Genomic DNA, 16,413 nt, shown 5'->3' with positions numbered 1-16,413 from the left:
TCGAGCCATTACGCTAGGCCTCCGATCGCCACCTGTCTTGGAAGACGGCTTTCCTACTCGCCTTGGCTTTGGCCAAGCGAGTTAGTGAACTTCATGGTCTCTCGTACGACATCGCCCATTCAAGGGGATGGGGGGAGGTAACATTCAGGTTCGTCCCTGAGTTTGTGGCCAAGACTCAGAATCCTGGAGTGCCGGATCCTCGGTTCGACTCTTTCAGGATCGCGAGTCTCCGTTCTGTAACAAGCGACCCAGACCAGCTGCTACTATGTCCAGTGAGGTGTCTGAGGCACTACTTGAAGAGAACGGCTGCAGTCCGTCCTCATGTGCGAGCTTTGTTTGTGAGCACAGGCAGGACAAAGAGGAGGGTCACCAGAAACACCATCTCAGCTTGGATTCGAAGGGTTATCCACCATGCCCTGAATCCTGACCCTCCTCCATCACGTCGCCCTCAGGCCCACGATGTCAGGGGTATTGCTACATCCCTGGCCTTCAAGAGAAACTTCTCTGTGACGCAGGTACTTCAAGCTGGGGTCTGGAAGCGTCAAACGACCTTCACAGCCCACTACAGTACCTGCAAGACGTGACCCACAGGAGCCTCGATACGTTTTCTATCGGCCCTGTGGTGGCTGCACAACAGCTGGTCTAACCTCATGCTCCTTTTTGGACACGTAGCAGTAGGTTGAGGGCATTGTTACCCGGTCTTAGTCTGCGTGAATGAAAGAGTATGTCTGACCCTTACTTCTTTCTTCATTCTCCCCTCTCTTGGGGAAGCAGCATCCTGGTCCTCGCATAGCTGACCTCGACCTCTGCAGGTAACCCATGCTTCTTTGTGCTCCTAGTATTAAGCTTAATACTGTTGCGTCTCCCATACCCTGACGAGGTGGTATGGGGAACGTCCTATCCTAGAATTCCTATCTGAAGGTCTCAAGGTCAACTTCATAGGATGAGTCACACTCTCCTCCTCACACTGCTTATGTAGGCCACTCGTTCCTAGCGATGCTAGGAACTTGTGAGGTACAGGGGCTCCCTCTCTCTAGTGCTGCTCACTGAGGGATCGAGCCCCCGGGCAAGCCGAAGTCAGTAAGGCTGGGGACTTTCCACCCTTCCTAAGGGGTAAGTCACCCTCTGTAAATAGTGTGGTTTGTATTTCGGTTACGGAACAAATGACAAATTCGAAGATAATTTGTATTTTTCCTAACCATACAAACCTTAGCTATTTACACATATGTATCTGTATTTCTGCTGCTTTTCTTTGCCACCAGGTGTTCTGGGCTTCACGGATACAGAAATACAGAGTTTCGCTGACCAACGTGACCTGCGCAGCTTCTATGCAGCAACAAAAGAAATATTTGATCCCACACGGTCATCAGTGGGCAGCCTGAAGGACGCGGATGGGGCCACGACCATCACCGACAGCGAGGGCATCCTGGCCAGGTGGAGGTCTCACTTTGAGAACCTCCTCAATGACCAAGCAGACACCCCAGACGATCTCCTGCGAATGACCCCGCAGCATCCCGTCCGTCACTGGATGGCACTACCACCCTCCATCCATGACTTCAACAAGGCCCTGCAGCGCATGAAGCCCGGCAAAGCCCCAGGGCCAGCCAGACAACATCCCGTTGGAGCTCCTCACTCACGGTGGCCCCGCCTTGAGGAACCGTTTGATGCTCCTTATACTGAAAATATGGGAGACCAAGACCCCCCCAGTGACTTCCGCGATGCAAACATCACTACCATCTTCAAGAAGGGAGACAGGGAGAACTGTAACAACTACCGGGGAATATCACTACTAAGCATCGCGAGTAAGATTTTCGCTCGGATTCTCCTTGACCGCCTCCTTATTCTCGCAGAAGACGTCCTGCCAGAGTCCCAGTGCGGCTTTCGACCTTCCCGCGGGACCATAGACATGATCTTCTGTGCGCGACAACTACAAGAGAAGAGCCTCGAACAACAACAGCCCATAATGTTCATCTTCTGGGATTTGAAAAAGGCCTTCGACAAAGTACCTCGACCTGCCATGTGGGCTGTCCTCAAAAGATATGGCTGCCCACCCGATTTTGTCAAGCTGGTGCGTGCCCTCCATGACAGAATGGTTGGGAGAGTCTGCCACCAGAACTCTCTTTCAGACCCATTCCCCATCAACGGCGGCCTGAAGCAGGGCTGTGTTCTGGCCCCGACGTGTTTCTCGCTATACACCGCAGCAATGCTCAACGAGATTCCCCCAGACACACCCTCAGTCGACCTACGTTTCCGCATGGATGGAGGCGCTTTCAACCTTGCTAGACTCCGCGCCAGAACCAAGACCACCTTGTGTGCAGTGCGAGAACTGCAGTATGCTGACGACAATGCCACCCCAGGTCAGACGGCAGAGGACCTGCAGTCGTTAGCTGATGCATACAACTCTGCCTACGAACGTTTTGGGATGCAAGTCAACTCAGACAAAACCAAGACCCTCGTCCAACATCCACCAGGACTGATGCTCCCCAACTTCAATACCACAGTGAATGACCAACCGTTAGAACAGGTGGAACAGTTCTCCTACCTAGGGAGCATCCTAACATCAGCTCCCACAAGCAAAAAGGACGTGGAGAACAGGATCAGGGCAGCCCACTCCGCCTTTGGCCGACTCAACCGCCGCGTATTTAACAACCACGCACTGACAATGACCACCAAAATAATGGTGTTCAGGGCAGTAGTCCTCTCCATGCTCCTGTATGCATGTGAAACATGGAATCTATATAGTAACGATCTTAAAAACCTAGAACGCTTCCAACAAATGAAACTGAGGCAGATCTTGAAAATCCCCTGGGAGAACCACACCACCAACATTGAAGTCTTAGAACGTGCCTCGCTGTCCAGCGTGGAGGCCACCATCATCCACCACCGCCTCCGCTGGATAGGACACGTGCATAGGATGGATCCATCTAGGCTCCCAAAGAAAATATTCTACGGAGAACTGACCCAGGGCACCAGACCACGAGGAGCCCCGAAAATGCGCTATAAAGATCAACTAAAGCGCACCCTGGCTCTAACTGACATCGATCCTTCCTCATGGGAAGAAACAGCCAGGGACAGGAAAACCTGGAGGAGCACAGTACACCATGGCACCGTGGACTTCGAGGAGAGGAGGAGACAAAATGAGGAGGCTAGGAGGAGAAGAAGGAGAGAGCGATTAGAACAGCCCCGCCCACCACCTACCCTCCCTTGTGAACACTGTCCGCGACTCTTCCACCACAGACTAGGACTTAACAGCCACATCAGGCATAAGCACCCACCCCACAGATAGGAGGCTGATGGCTAACGACAGAACCCAATACTCGGACACGAGTGGGCGCCGACGACACACATATGTGCCCGCCGTCCCTGACCCCCAAGTCAAGTCCTACCTCTAAGTGAAGTGAAGCAAGTCACCGGTGTGTGGAGGGGGGAGGGGTAGCAAGCTACCCTTCCCCACCCCCCGCTAACTAGCGCGGGGGTAATTAACCCTCGTTAAAACTATTGGCTCATCATTTCAGCTGCGCTAAAAGGTAAACCCTCTGTAAATAGCTAAGGTTTGTATGGTTAGGAAAAATACAAATTATCTTCGAATTTGTCATCTTTTTGCCTCACCCATCCCTCTCAGTCCTGAGCCAAAGGTCAGAAGTGAAGAGTCATCAACGGTCGAGGCTACTCACCCGTGTGCACCACCTGTCATTAACTACTTCATTAACTACTTCAACAACTGTTCAAACTCTGCTGAAGACATTCCAAATTTTAAAATACATAGTAGCTTTTTAAAATTTTATATTAACAATAAAATTGGAAGAAGTACTATATACTGTATACAAGTTGAACTTACAATGATTGCTAATTGATGTATTTAACAATCTCTACACTCAGAACATGATGTAACATTTTCCTAGATTTACTGAAACATGTAACGAAAGAAAAGGAATATGATAGCAATCAAACTTGATCCATTATAGGGTTTATGTAATTTATATTCCAAAACTAAGTATATACAGTACTCAATGAAAGTTTATTTTCATTTCAAAGTAAAGAACCATGCTGAAAATATGGATATTTTATGTCTATTCCATAAACTTAAATGGATAATATTTGGAATCATATTACCTGAGCAATTTGAGTGAAAGAAAACAGTAGGTTTCAGCACACTTTTGCAGTGCAGATTTATGTACAATATTAGGATTCTTTTTATAGATTCTTCTTTAAGGTTTAAAGGCTACTCATGAATGGCTGAGGCAAGGGACAGTGACAATGGCCTCGCTAGCAGGACAGTGCCCTAGCGTAGAGACTGACCATATACACATATGATCAGTGTCCATGGCCTTTTTCACCCAAGCTAGGACCAGGGAGGGCCAAGCAATGGTAGCTGATGACTGAGCAGGTAGACAAATAGGCTTCCCAAATTCCCCATCCTTAGCTCACAAAAATGATGAGGTTGCAGATATTAGAAGAAACTACTGAGCTTGAGTGGTACTTGAACCCCAGCATGACAGACAGCTAGGTAGAGATGTTTCCAGTAGGCCACCACAACTTTAATCATTATATTAGATGATCATCATATTTGATACTGCGAGTTTTGAAACTTTTTTTTTTTTTTCATTATGCATAGTAACATGGTACTGTGCATTACTTTTAAGATGAAATGATGTTTTGTTTTCAGTATTTTTCTTTCAACAGATGGAGAGAGAGCTAGAACCGGCAGAACCTAACACAGTTCAATATCTGTGCTTTGTTCGTGTGAAGATGCCCAAAGAGGGTCTTTGCAGCGAAGGCCTGGGTTTAAGTAGTGTCCCCTGCAATTTGGATTCACCAGTTTCCCGTGGAAGTGCATTTTCTTGTTCACAAAAGTATGTGTACTGGGGTTGGCTCTTTTAGATAGATTAAGATAGTGGTACAGTATACTGGAAGCTTATTTTCAATTATGGTACTACAGTACCATAATTGAAATTTTTTTTTTTACTATTTAGACATGATTATTTTTTCATAATGTATAGAAAAAAACTATTTACTTTATTTAAAATTGCTTAAATGCCATTATGTTGTCACACAAACCATAAAACAATTAGAAAATTTCTACCCTGGCCAGATGTGCATCAAGGAGCTCAGCACTTAGTGATAGTAATTCTCTGTATTTTCTCAACTTCCTAAAGGAAAGGAGAGGTTGGGAGGTGGTCAGTTCTGATAAATTGATGGGTTTTCTCCAGAATAGTATGGTTTGTTTTTAAAAATTTCTTTATTTTTTATCCATCGCCATCAGTTTACTGTTGGATCAGTGGCTATTTGGGTAAAAATGGTATCATCTTGTATCGGAATAAACCAAACTAGGTGCTGAATTATGTGACTTTCTGAGTAAACAGTAATAGTTTTTAAATTTAAATGGAATACTCTGCTATGTGGAGATTAGAAATGAATAAGACTTCTTGTCAATATTTGCTGTTTCTAAAAACATGTGCTTCATGTACCAGGGGACCATTGCTTTTAAATAGCAAAAATCAGTATCTTTGCACTACACTTCTTATTGAAGTAGATTCATGTAGGAGTGAGCAAGATTTAGAGCTTTGATATAAAAGGACAAAATATCTCGGGTTATAGTCTCAAATCCAAAGGAAATTTACCTGACAAGAGTAGGGCTTCTAACATTCGATATTGATCTGTGACAGTCAATGAAATATTTACACAATTCACAGTCTGAATTTTAGCAAAGACAATTTCTAATATTTAAATCTTGTCAATCTTAGAGATTAGCGAGACTGCTTGTATATGTAGAGTAGTATGCACTCTGCTGTATGTTAATTACTGCACTTTGGATTTTAATTGTTTTATTCAAAAATACAGAACTGTACTTGGAATACCATTTTCAGGTTTGCTATGCATGCTGCCTTAAAATCTGCATTTTCCAAGTTCATTATTATTGTTTTGGCAAATGGGAAAGTTACTGTTGAAGTTGATACGACAAAGCAAGATCCTTTGATATACGATCCTGCTTGGGACAACCCCGTTATCAAGGTAAGACTCGTTTTTTGTTTACCCATCTTTATGTGGAAATTCACGTTGATTTGTTTTTATGTGATTGTAACGCAGAACATTTACCGGTATTTGTAACAATTTAAGAAAGTAAAAAGATTATAACCACTTTGAGTAATTGTTTATTAGATTTTGATATCTACACTACTTAAAAAGTGCTGTACTATTTCATATATATTTGGCATATTGATAATTAAAGGTACCGTGTAGTATTTGTAATTTTACTCTAATTTCTTTGCTTATGATTTTCGTTATGATTTATAAGCCATGGATTGTTAACCATTATGAGAGACAGAATAGTATTTTGCCTCAATGGTTTGTTTAAACTCCTATACCCAATAAAAGTGACTTAGGATATACCTAACTCTAACATTCAAATGAAAATATTCCCCGACTTTTTTCCTATCTTTATTGCAGTTTGTTAATCTTTTAGTTTTCTGATGTTTGCTTCTTACAAATCAAGTCTCTATTTCCTATGAGAACTCAAAGTGAATTAATGACCCTTTGGCTGGTTCCAGCCCCAAACAATTTGGTAAGGTTGAATCTGTGTGTAAATGCAAGATTAGCCCCAATTAGTGCATCAAAGCTACAGTTAACCATGATAGATTTACCCAGTGAAGTGGCTCTCATTCTATTGAAGCCTTGGAAAAATCCCAAGTTTTTAAGAATCTACATAAGGAACAAAAAATGGGTTTTGACAAAGTAGTGTTTGGTTCCCCAGAACTTAACCATTTAGGCTTGAACAGAGAATCCAGTACAACAGCACATATCAAAGAAATTTGTCTTCCCTGTCATAAGGACCAGTATATCAACTTACAAACATGGATTCCGTTTGTAAGGGAGACCCATGGGTTTAGGCTTTCTAGAAACCTGTCACAGTATCTGTGATGCTAGATTAGTAGGCAATTAGACTGTGTTATCCATTGAAAAGCATTACTGCTGTAATCGCTTGGAAGACAGCAACGCTACCTGGTTTGTGTTTTACCACATAAACCATCATTTCTTTTTTTATAATGGCATAATTAAGTAAAAGAATAAAACTTTGTCAGCAGTTTCTGCAACTATTAAACAAAGTATGGCGGATTAGGATCAATTTGGGTTTTATTTAGCGAGTTGGCCTGGCTACATCAATAATAATGCACATCCCTAGCAAAGTTACTGAGTAAAGCCTTTCTTGAAAGATTTCCAGAACCTTGCCCAAATTGAAATCAACGCTAGACATCAGGTCTTGGCGGCCTATTATCCAAAGAAGATTGGTCAAGAATTGAAACATTGATAAGATGATCATGAGTGGAAGGTGAAATCAGTTGTTGTTTGCAGATGATACTATATTTGTTGCAGACTCTGAGCAGAAGCTGTTGATTAGTGACAGAGTTTGGAAAAATGTGTGTGAGTAGGAAGTTGTAAGTTAATGTAGGTAAGAGTAAGGTTATGAGATGCACGAGAAGGATGGGTGGTGCTAGATTGAATGTCATGTTGAATAGAGAGTCACTCGAGGAAATAGATCAGTTTAAGTACTTGGATTCTGTTGTTGCTGCAAATGGTGGCGTGGAAGCAGATGTACACCGTAGAGTGAATGAATGATGTAAATTGTTGGGGGCAGTGAAGGGAATGGTAAAGAATAGAGTTAGGGATGAATGTAAGGAGAGTTCTGTATGAGAAAGTGATTGTACCAACTGTGATTTATGGATCGGAGTTGTGGGGAATGAAAGTGACGTAGAGACAGAAATTGAATGTGTTCGAGCTGAGGTGTTGGAGGAGTATGGTTGGTGCATCTCGATTGGATAGGGTTAGGAACAAAGTAGTGTGTGAGAAATGAATTAGCAGCATGAGTGGATATGAATGTGAGGTGCTTTGGCCATGTAGAGAGTATGGAAAATGGACGTCTGCTGAAGAAGGTATTGAATGCGAGAGTTGATAGAAGTGCAAGAGGAAGGCTATGGTTTGGATGGCTGGATGAAGTGAAGAAAGGTGACAGGAGAATAAATGAGAGGGGCAAAAGAGTGCTAGAAATAGAAATGAATGGCGAGCAATTGCGATAGTTCCGATAGGCCTTGCAGCTACCTCAGGTTAGCGTGGTGACTGCTGAGGTAGCAGCATTAGGGGAGTCAGCATATGAAGCTTCATTTGCGGTAGAAAACGGGAGAGGGTGGGCTGTGGCACCTTAGCATTACCAACCAAACTCTGCTGAGTCCCTCGTAAGACAAAGAAGAATAATGAGAAAAAAAATCCCTTTTGTTTCTTTTTCATGTCGGCTACCTCCCAAAATTGGTGAAAGGGCCATGGTAGATAGACTCCCATAGGAAGAAGAAAGGGGAAAAGCAGATCAGAATAGGACAAAGTTCTGGTCGTTTTCAAAAGATTGCCAGGTTTTAATGGAATTAGTTATATTTGAAGTCCAATATGATTTAAAACACTAATACTGGAGATATGGATGAGGAAGATTCTAACCTCAGAAGGGATTTTATATCTTTGTTATCATGGCGATGCACTAGATTGTGAAATATAAAGGACTTGCAATCTCCAAAGCTTACTGATATTCATCTATAGAGTGCAATGAGTAGACTGTATAACAAAGTAGTAGCCGCGAGATATTTGAGAATAGACAATAAATTGAGACCTCAAAAATAAAAGTAAAATCACTAATGATTTACAGATTCGATAAAAAAAAATTTAAGAGCTATTAATTAGACAGGTGGCCAACTAAGGAGTGACATACTGCTGTTCAATGAGATTGCCCATAAGATCACAGAAAGAGGACTTAGATGTGAACATGGACCAGAGTTAAATTAGTTAGAATGATGTTTGGATAATAATTTTGTCTTTTTTCATTGTTCTTTGTAATACAGTATCATGTTTTCATAAACATATGCCTCAGAGATTGTCAACTTCATACCATCCCATTTTATTTCTAGGTGAAGGATATTTTCTATGATCCAGAAGATGAGGATGAATGTGACGACCTAGATGATATGACTGAGGAACAACTGGAAGAAATTTTGAATCAACCCATATAGAGTGCTGCTATTAAGATAAGCTAATCCAAAATTACAAGTAAAGGTTTTTTTCCATAGTGTATACAAGGTTGTTTTACTAAATCTCAATCAATGGAAAACAGTGAATGCAATAGTAGTGATCATAATGCTTTATTTTCAATATTAATCTTACCCGATGATCATGTAGCTGTCAACTCCGTTGCCCGACAGAAATCTACGGACGGGATACGCCAGCGATCGCTATACAAGAGGGGGTGTACTCACCAGCGCCATCTGTGGTCAGGTACTCCAGTACTTCTTGTCAACACCACCTCAATTTTTCCTCTGTCGTGCCGCCGGCAAGACCTACATGGATACGCTGTTGATTTTGGAGTCTTTGTTCACGGTTTTGGTGAAGTATTTGCTCTAAAATTTAGCCTTCGCTGTACAGGAAGCTTTTCCCTTAGCTTAGATAGCTTTTGGAATTAATTTGAATTATTGGTTAACGATCTTTGCTTTACTTTGGAATTCCCCCTTGACTGTTCTCTAAATTCAAGATGTCCGACCACTCTCAAGCTCCTAAATTTAGGCGATGTAGTGTTAGGACTTGTAATAGGCGTCTTCCGAAGGCCTCTGTTGATCCTCACACCGTTTGTTCCGATTGTAGGGGAAAATCCTGTCAATTGGAAGATCGATGTGGGGAATGTGCTGGGCTTTCGGAATTCGAATTTAATGAATTCCTCAAATATACAACTAGGTTAGAGAGGGAGAGAGTTAGGAGGAGTTCTTCTCGCTCTTTGGTTTATTCCTCTCCCCATGTCCCTCAACCTTTTCCTTCCCCTGTGGTGGTGACCCCCGAACCTGCTACGAGTGCTCAGCCTGATATGACGGATATGTTGCGTGCCATTCAGGCTCTTGGTGATAAGGTGGAGTCGTTAGTTAGTGACCACAATCTTCTCTTGGCAGATGTCAAGGAACTTAAAGTGAAGAGTGCAGTGGGAAGTGTTAGTGCCAGTGCTGTGCCTAGTGTCAGTGTCAGTGTTGCGCATGAGGATACTTCTGTGCGTGCCAGTCGTCCTCCCAGTCCGGGACCTCTTGCAAGCTCCCAAGCCCAGGGGAGAAGCAACGTCGAAGGGCAAAAGGGTTCGGCAGGCCTTGATCGGCGCACAGTTGTATCCTCAGTGGTTGCGGGCGTATCTGATAGAGATCGTCACTTCCACTCCCAGACGAATGAGCCCTTAAATTCCTCGTCTGCGGAAGAGGTTTCCAGGAGGAAACGGTGGACCCAGGTCTCACGACCTCTCAAACGTAAGGTCCCTTCCGAGCTAGTCCAACGGCCCAGGTGTAGCCACTGGGCCAGTTCGGACTCGCCGCAGTCATCTGATGACTGCACACCTCCTAAGAGAGGTAGAGTGGTGCCTCAACAGGCCTCTGCTCCTACTTCTGTGGACCCCTAGTGGTCTATGCTGCAGACTATGCAGTCTCAGCTTGCGGCTTTGATGCAGGAGTATCAGGCAGAGAAGGTTAACACCCCTCCTCCTGCGAGCGCTCCTCCACCTCTGCGCAGTCCTCCCTGCCAGACGCATGTTCTTGCGGCTCCTCCTGCTTCCATGCGTGAGCTGCCGCATCGGGAGTTGCCAGGTTCCAGCACTATGCGGCAACCTCCTCTACCCATGAGGCAGGAGCCTCATGCTATGCGGCAACCTCCTCAACCCTTGAGGCAGCAGCCTCATGCTATGCGGCAACCTCCTCAACCCTTGAGGCAGGAGCCTCATACTGCGCAGCAACCTCCTCAACCCTTGAGGCAGGAGCCTCATGCTATGAGGCATCCTCCTCAACCCATGCAGCACGAGCCTCTTACCATGCAGCAGCCGCATTCTATGCAGCATGAGCCTCATCCCATGCAGCATGAGCCGCATACCATGCAGCATGAGCCTCATGCCTTCCAGCATTCGCTTCTGACCACTTCGCTTGCTCTTCAGACCACCGCAGAACCTCCCTCACTCCAGCCCTCTGCCTTTGTCATTGCCAGCCCTCAGTCTATTCAGCAGAGGCATGATGATGGATCCGCAAGTACGCATGCACCCGTTCTGCAGGATTCAGCCATTCAGCCTGCCGCTCTGCCTTTACCTCTCGCTACTCAACTCTCAGGCGATGAGGTTTCTGAGGATGAAGCTGCTCATCTGGATGATCCTACTTCTGATGTGGAAAGACACAAGTCTTCGCCGCCTTCCTTAGTCTTTCGCAAGGTCCTGGCTTTGTTCAGAGAGTTGTACCCTGAACACTTCGTGTCTGCAACCCCTCGTTCTCCTCCCTCCGAGTTTTCTCTAGGCATGCAGTATACTGCGCCTGCCTACACCAAGCTTGTCCTCGCCAGATCATCAAGGAGAGCTTTGAGGGTTTTAGGGGATTGGTTGCAGTCCAAGCAGCAACTGGGAAGGACCTCTTTTGTGTTTCCTCCTCCTAAGCTGGCTTCTAAGTCGGGCGTCTGGTATGCCACGGGAGAGGAACCTGGCTTGGGGGTTCCTGCCTCTGCCCAGGCCGACTTCTCAAGTTTGGTTGACTCTCCCCGCAGGTCGGCTATGAGACGCTCGAAGGTCTGCTGGTCCTTTTCTGATCTGGACCACTTGATGAAGGGAGTCTTTCGCGCCTTCGAAATTTTTAACTTCCTCGATTGGTGCCTGGGGGCCTTAAGCAGGAAGACTGCTCCTTCTGACAAAGACTCGGCCATGCTGATCATGTCCAGTATGGACAAAGCAATTCGCGATGGTTCTGGCGAACTTGCGTCTATTTTTGTCTCAGGAGTCCTCAAGAAAAGGGAACATCTATGCTCCTACTTATCGACTGGTATCACCCCTTGCCAGAGGTCAGAGTTGCTGTTTGCTCCTCTCTCCAAGTGCCTGTTTCCGGAGGAGTTAATCAAGGGGATGGCTGCGGCTCTTATCCAGAAAGATACGCATGACCTCATGGCTTCTTCAGCACGTAAGGCTAAAACCTTACCTTCCGTGCCGAGATCTTACCGCACTCCTGTGGCTGATACACCTGCTACCAGATTCATTCCGCCCTTTCGTGGCAGAGCCTCCAGTAGAGGAAGTACCCGTGCAGACAGTCACCGGGGCAAGTCCAAGAAAGGTGCCAAGTCCACGAAAAGCAAGCTTTGACTTCCTTCCTCTCCAGACAGCTGTAGGAGCCAGACTCAAGACCTGGCAAGCCTGGGAGAGCAGAGGTGCAGACGCTCAGTCTGTCAAGTGGCTAAGGGAGGGATACAGAATTCCGTTCTGCCGCAATCCCCCTCTGACCACATCTCCCATCAACCTCTCTCCCAACTACAAGGAGAAGGACAAGAGGCTAGCGTTACAACAAGAGGTGTCGCTCCTGCTACAGAAGGAGGCAGTGGTGATAGTTCGGGACCATCAATCCCCGGGCTTTTACAACCGTCTCTTCCTGGTGGCCAAGAAGACAGGAGGTTGGAGACCGGTGCTGGACGTCAGTGCGCTCAATGCTTATGTCACCAAGCAGACGTTCACAATGGAGACGACGAAGTCGGTCCTAGCAGCGGTCAGGCAGGAGGACTGGATGGTCTCGATAGATCTGAAAGACGCCTACTTTCACGTTCCCATCCATCCAGACTCCCAACCTTTTCTGAGATTCGTCTTTGGAGAGGTTGTGTACCAGTTCCAAGCCCTGTGCTTTGGCCTGAGCACGGCACCTCTTGTGTTTACGCGACTGATGAGGAATATTGCGAAATTCCTTCACTTGGCAGACATCAGAGCCTCCCTTTATTTAGACGACTGGCTTTTAAGAGCTCCCACAAGTCGTCGCTGTCTGGCGAGTCTCAGATGGACTATGGATTTGACCAAGGAACTGGGCCTCTTGGTCAATTTAGAGAAGTCCCAGCTTGTTCCTTCCCAGACCATCGTTTACCTGGGTATGGAGATTCAGAGTCGAGCTTTTCGGGCTTTTCCGTCGGCCCCAAGAATCAACCAAGCCCTGGAGTGCATCCTGAGCATGCTGAGGAGGAACCGATGCTCGGTGAGGCAGTGGATGAGTCTAACAGGGACTCTTTCATCGCTAGCCCTGTTCATCGAGTTAGGGAGACTCCACCTCCGCCCCCTTCAGTACCATCTGGCAGCTCACTGGAACAAGGATATGACGCTCGAGACGGTCTCAATTCCTGTTTCCAAAGAGATGAGGGCTACTCTAACGTGGTGGAAGAACAGCATTCTTCTCAAGGAGGGTCTCTCGTTAGCTGTTCAGACCCCCGACCATCATCTCTTCTCGGACGCATCAGACTCGGGCTGGGGCGCGACATTGGACGGACAGGAATGCTCGGGGACATGGAATCAGGAACAGGAAACGCTTCACATCAATTGCAAGGAGTTGTTGGCGGTTCATCTGGCCTTAATGAACTTCAAGTCCCTCCAGCTAAACAAGGTGGTGGAGGTGAACTCCGACAACACCACAGCCTTGGCGTACATCTCCAAGCAGGGAGGGACTCATTCGAGGAAGCTGTTCGAGATCGCAAGGGACCTCCTCATTTGGTCAAAAAGTCGAAAGCTCACGCTGGTAACGAGGTTCATTCAGGGCGATATGAATGTTACGGCAGATCGCCTCAGCCGGAAGGGTCAAGTCATCCCCACAGAGTGGACCCTTCACAAGAACGTTTGCAGCAGACTTTGGGCCCTGTGGGGTCAGCCAACTATAGATCTGTTCGCTACCTCGATGACCAAGAGGCTCCCATTGTACTGTTCCCCGATTCCAGACCCGGCAGCAGTTCACGTGGATGCCTTTCTGCTGGATTGGTCCCACCTCGACCTGTATGCATTCCCGCCGTTCAAGATCATCAACAGGGTTCTTCAGAAGTTCGTCTCTCACAAAGGGACACGGCTGACGTTGGTTGCTCCCCTCTGGCCCGCAAGAGAATGGTTCACAGAGGTACTGCAATGGCTGGTCGACGTTCCCAGGACTCTCCCTCTAAGAGTGGACCTTCTGCGTCAACCTCACGTAAAGAAGGTACACCCAAGCCTCCACGCTCTTCGTCTGACTGCCTTCAGACTATCGAAAGACTCTCAAGAGCTAGAGGCTTTTCGAAGGAGGCAGCCAGAGCGATTGCCAGAGCAAGGAGGATATCCACTCGCAGAGTCTATCAATCTAAGTGGGAAGTCTTCCGAAGCTGGTGCAGGGCCAATGCAGTTTCCTCTACCAGTACCACTGTAACCCAAATTGCTGACTTCCTGTTACATCTAAGGAATGTTAGATCTCTATCAGCTCCTACGATCAAGGGGTACAGAAGTATGTTGGCAGCGGTTTTCCGCCACAGAGGCTTGGATCTTTCCACCAACAAAGATCTGCAGGACATCCTTAGGTCTTTTGAGACCTCTAAGGAACGTCGATTGTCCACTCCAGGCTGGAATCTAGACGTAGTCCTAAGGTTCCTTATGTCATCAAGATTTGAACCTCTCCAGTCAGCCTCTTTCAAGGACCTCACTCTAAAAACTCTTTTCCTCGCTTGCCTTGCAACAGCCAAAAGAGTAAGTGAGATTCACGCCTTCAGCAGGAACATAGGGTTCACATCTGAAACGGCTACATGTTCCTTGCAGCTCGGTTTTTTGGCTAAAAACGAGCTTCCTTCACGTCCTTGGCCTAAATCGTTCGAAATACCTAGCCTATCCAACATGGTGGGTAACGAGCGGGAGAGAGTACTTTGCCCTGTCAGAGCTCTTAGGTACTATCTTAAAAGGTCAAAACCCTTGCGAGGACAATCGGAGGCCTTATGGTGTGCTATTAAGAAACCTTCACTACCTATGTCTATGAACGCTGTTTCTTACTACATAAGGCTTCTGATTAGAGAAGCTCATTCTCATATGAAGGAAGAAGACCTTGCTTTGCTGAAGGTAAGGACACATGAAGTGAGAGCTGTGGCTACTTCAGTGGCCTTCAAACAGAACCGTTCTCTGCAGAGTGTTATGGATGCAACCTATTGGAGGAGCAAGTCAGTGTTTGCATCATTCTATCTCAAAGATGTCCAGTCTCTTTACGAGAACTGCTACACCCTGGGACCATTCGTAGCAGCGAGTGCAGTAGTAGGTGAGGGCTCAGCCACTACATTCCCATAATCCCATAACCTTTTAACCTTTCTCTTGAATACTTTTATTGTTGTTTTGGGTTGTACGGTCGGCTAAGAAGCCTTCCGCATCCTAGTTGATTTGGCGGGTGGTCAATTCTTTCTTGAGAAGCGCCTAGGTTAGAGGTTGTGATGAGGTCCTTTAGTATGGGTTGCAGCCCTTTATACTTCAGCACCTAAGAGTCGTTCAGCATCCTAAGAGGACCGCTGCGCTCAGTAAGGAAGACGTACTTATTAAAGGCAGAGTAATGGTTCAAGTCGACTTCCTTACCAGGTACTTATCTATTTTATTTGTTATTTTGAATAACTAATAAAAATGAAATACGGGATACTTAGCTTCTTGATTAACATGTATACTGGTTTTCACCCACCTCCCTGGGTGTGAATCAGCTACATGATCATCGGGTAAGATTAATATTGAAAAATGTTATTTTCATTAGTAAAATAAATTTTTGAATATACTTACCCGATGATCATGATTTAATTGACCCACCCTTCCTCCCCATAGAGAACCAGTGGACCGAGGAAAAAATTGAGGTGGTGTTGACAAGAAGTACTGGAGTACCTGACCACAGATGGCGCTGGTGAGTACACCCCCTCTTGTATAGCGATCGCTGGCGTATCCCGTCCGTAGATTTCTGTCGGGCAACGGAGTTGACAGCTACATGATCATCGGGTAAGTATATTCAAAAATTTATTTTACTAATGAAAATAACATTTTTCAATGTACCGCCTGAAAGTTCTATTTCTTTCTATCTACAAAAGATAGAAACTGTTTTCCTCTCTCCCAATACCTTCCATATATGTTGTTCTTTTGAATCTTGCGATTATTTCAGATAATTCAGGTACAAAAGAATTGATAGGTACAGTATTATTTTTCTGAAAATTAATAACATACCTGGTTATCAAAAAGTAGCTACAAAACATCCAAGTTATTAGATACATTATTATTATAAAGTACATTACCAAATATCTCGGAACAAATATGAAAATTTTTCATTTTTGTTCTTTAAACTCTTACAGGCTAAATATTTGAGTAATATTTTGTGGTTATGGTTGGAAAGGAGCCAATGCTTGTTTATCCATACTGTATTAAGTGGTGATAATAATATTAAGAATTATCACTTAATAGAGTAAGGTTAAGAAGACTGATTATTTTCTGATTAAAAATGTTCCGCTGCTTTAATAATAGTTAAAATATAATCCAATGAGTCATAAGGTTTTTTAAATAATAATGTAGTTTTGAAATTATATGCAATATAGTGAGCAATTAAGGTTACCTAT

General features: G+C 45.2%; 1 protein-coding gene across 1 annotated transcript in view; it reads left to right on the top strand.

Moving 5' to 3' along the window:
- Positions 1–9,181, top strand: part of LOC137652192 (RAD52 motif-containing protein 1-like) — a 52,357-nt gene extending 43,176 nt beyond the window's left edge. The window contains exons 5-7 of the mRNA XM_068385408.1: positions 4,684–4,853; positions 5,868–6,012; positions 8,946–9,181. Of these exons, the coding sequence (XP_068241509.1) occupies positions 4,684–4,853; positions 5,868–6,012; positions 8,946–9,047 (417 nt within the window). The 3' untranslated portion in view covers positions 9,048–9,181. The remainder of the gene's footprint in view (positions 1–4,683; positions 4,854–5,867; positions 6,013–8,945) is intronic.
- The last annotated feature ends 7,232 nt before the right edge of the window (positions 9,182–16,413 follow it).

The sequence above is a fragment of the Palaemon carinicauda genome, chromosome 13, assembly GCF_036898095.1.
Source record: "Palaemon carinicauda isolate YSFRI2023 chromosome 13, ASM3689809v2, whole genome shotgun sequence".
In the NCBI taxonomy this organism is placed as follows: domain Eukaryota; kingdom Metazoa; phylum Arthropoda; class Malacostraca; order Decapoda; family Palaemonidae; genus Palaemon; species Palaemon carinicauda.
Note: the sequence above shows the minus strand (reverse complement) of the source record. Positions and strands in the feature narration are given on the sequence as shown.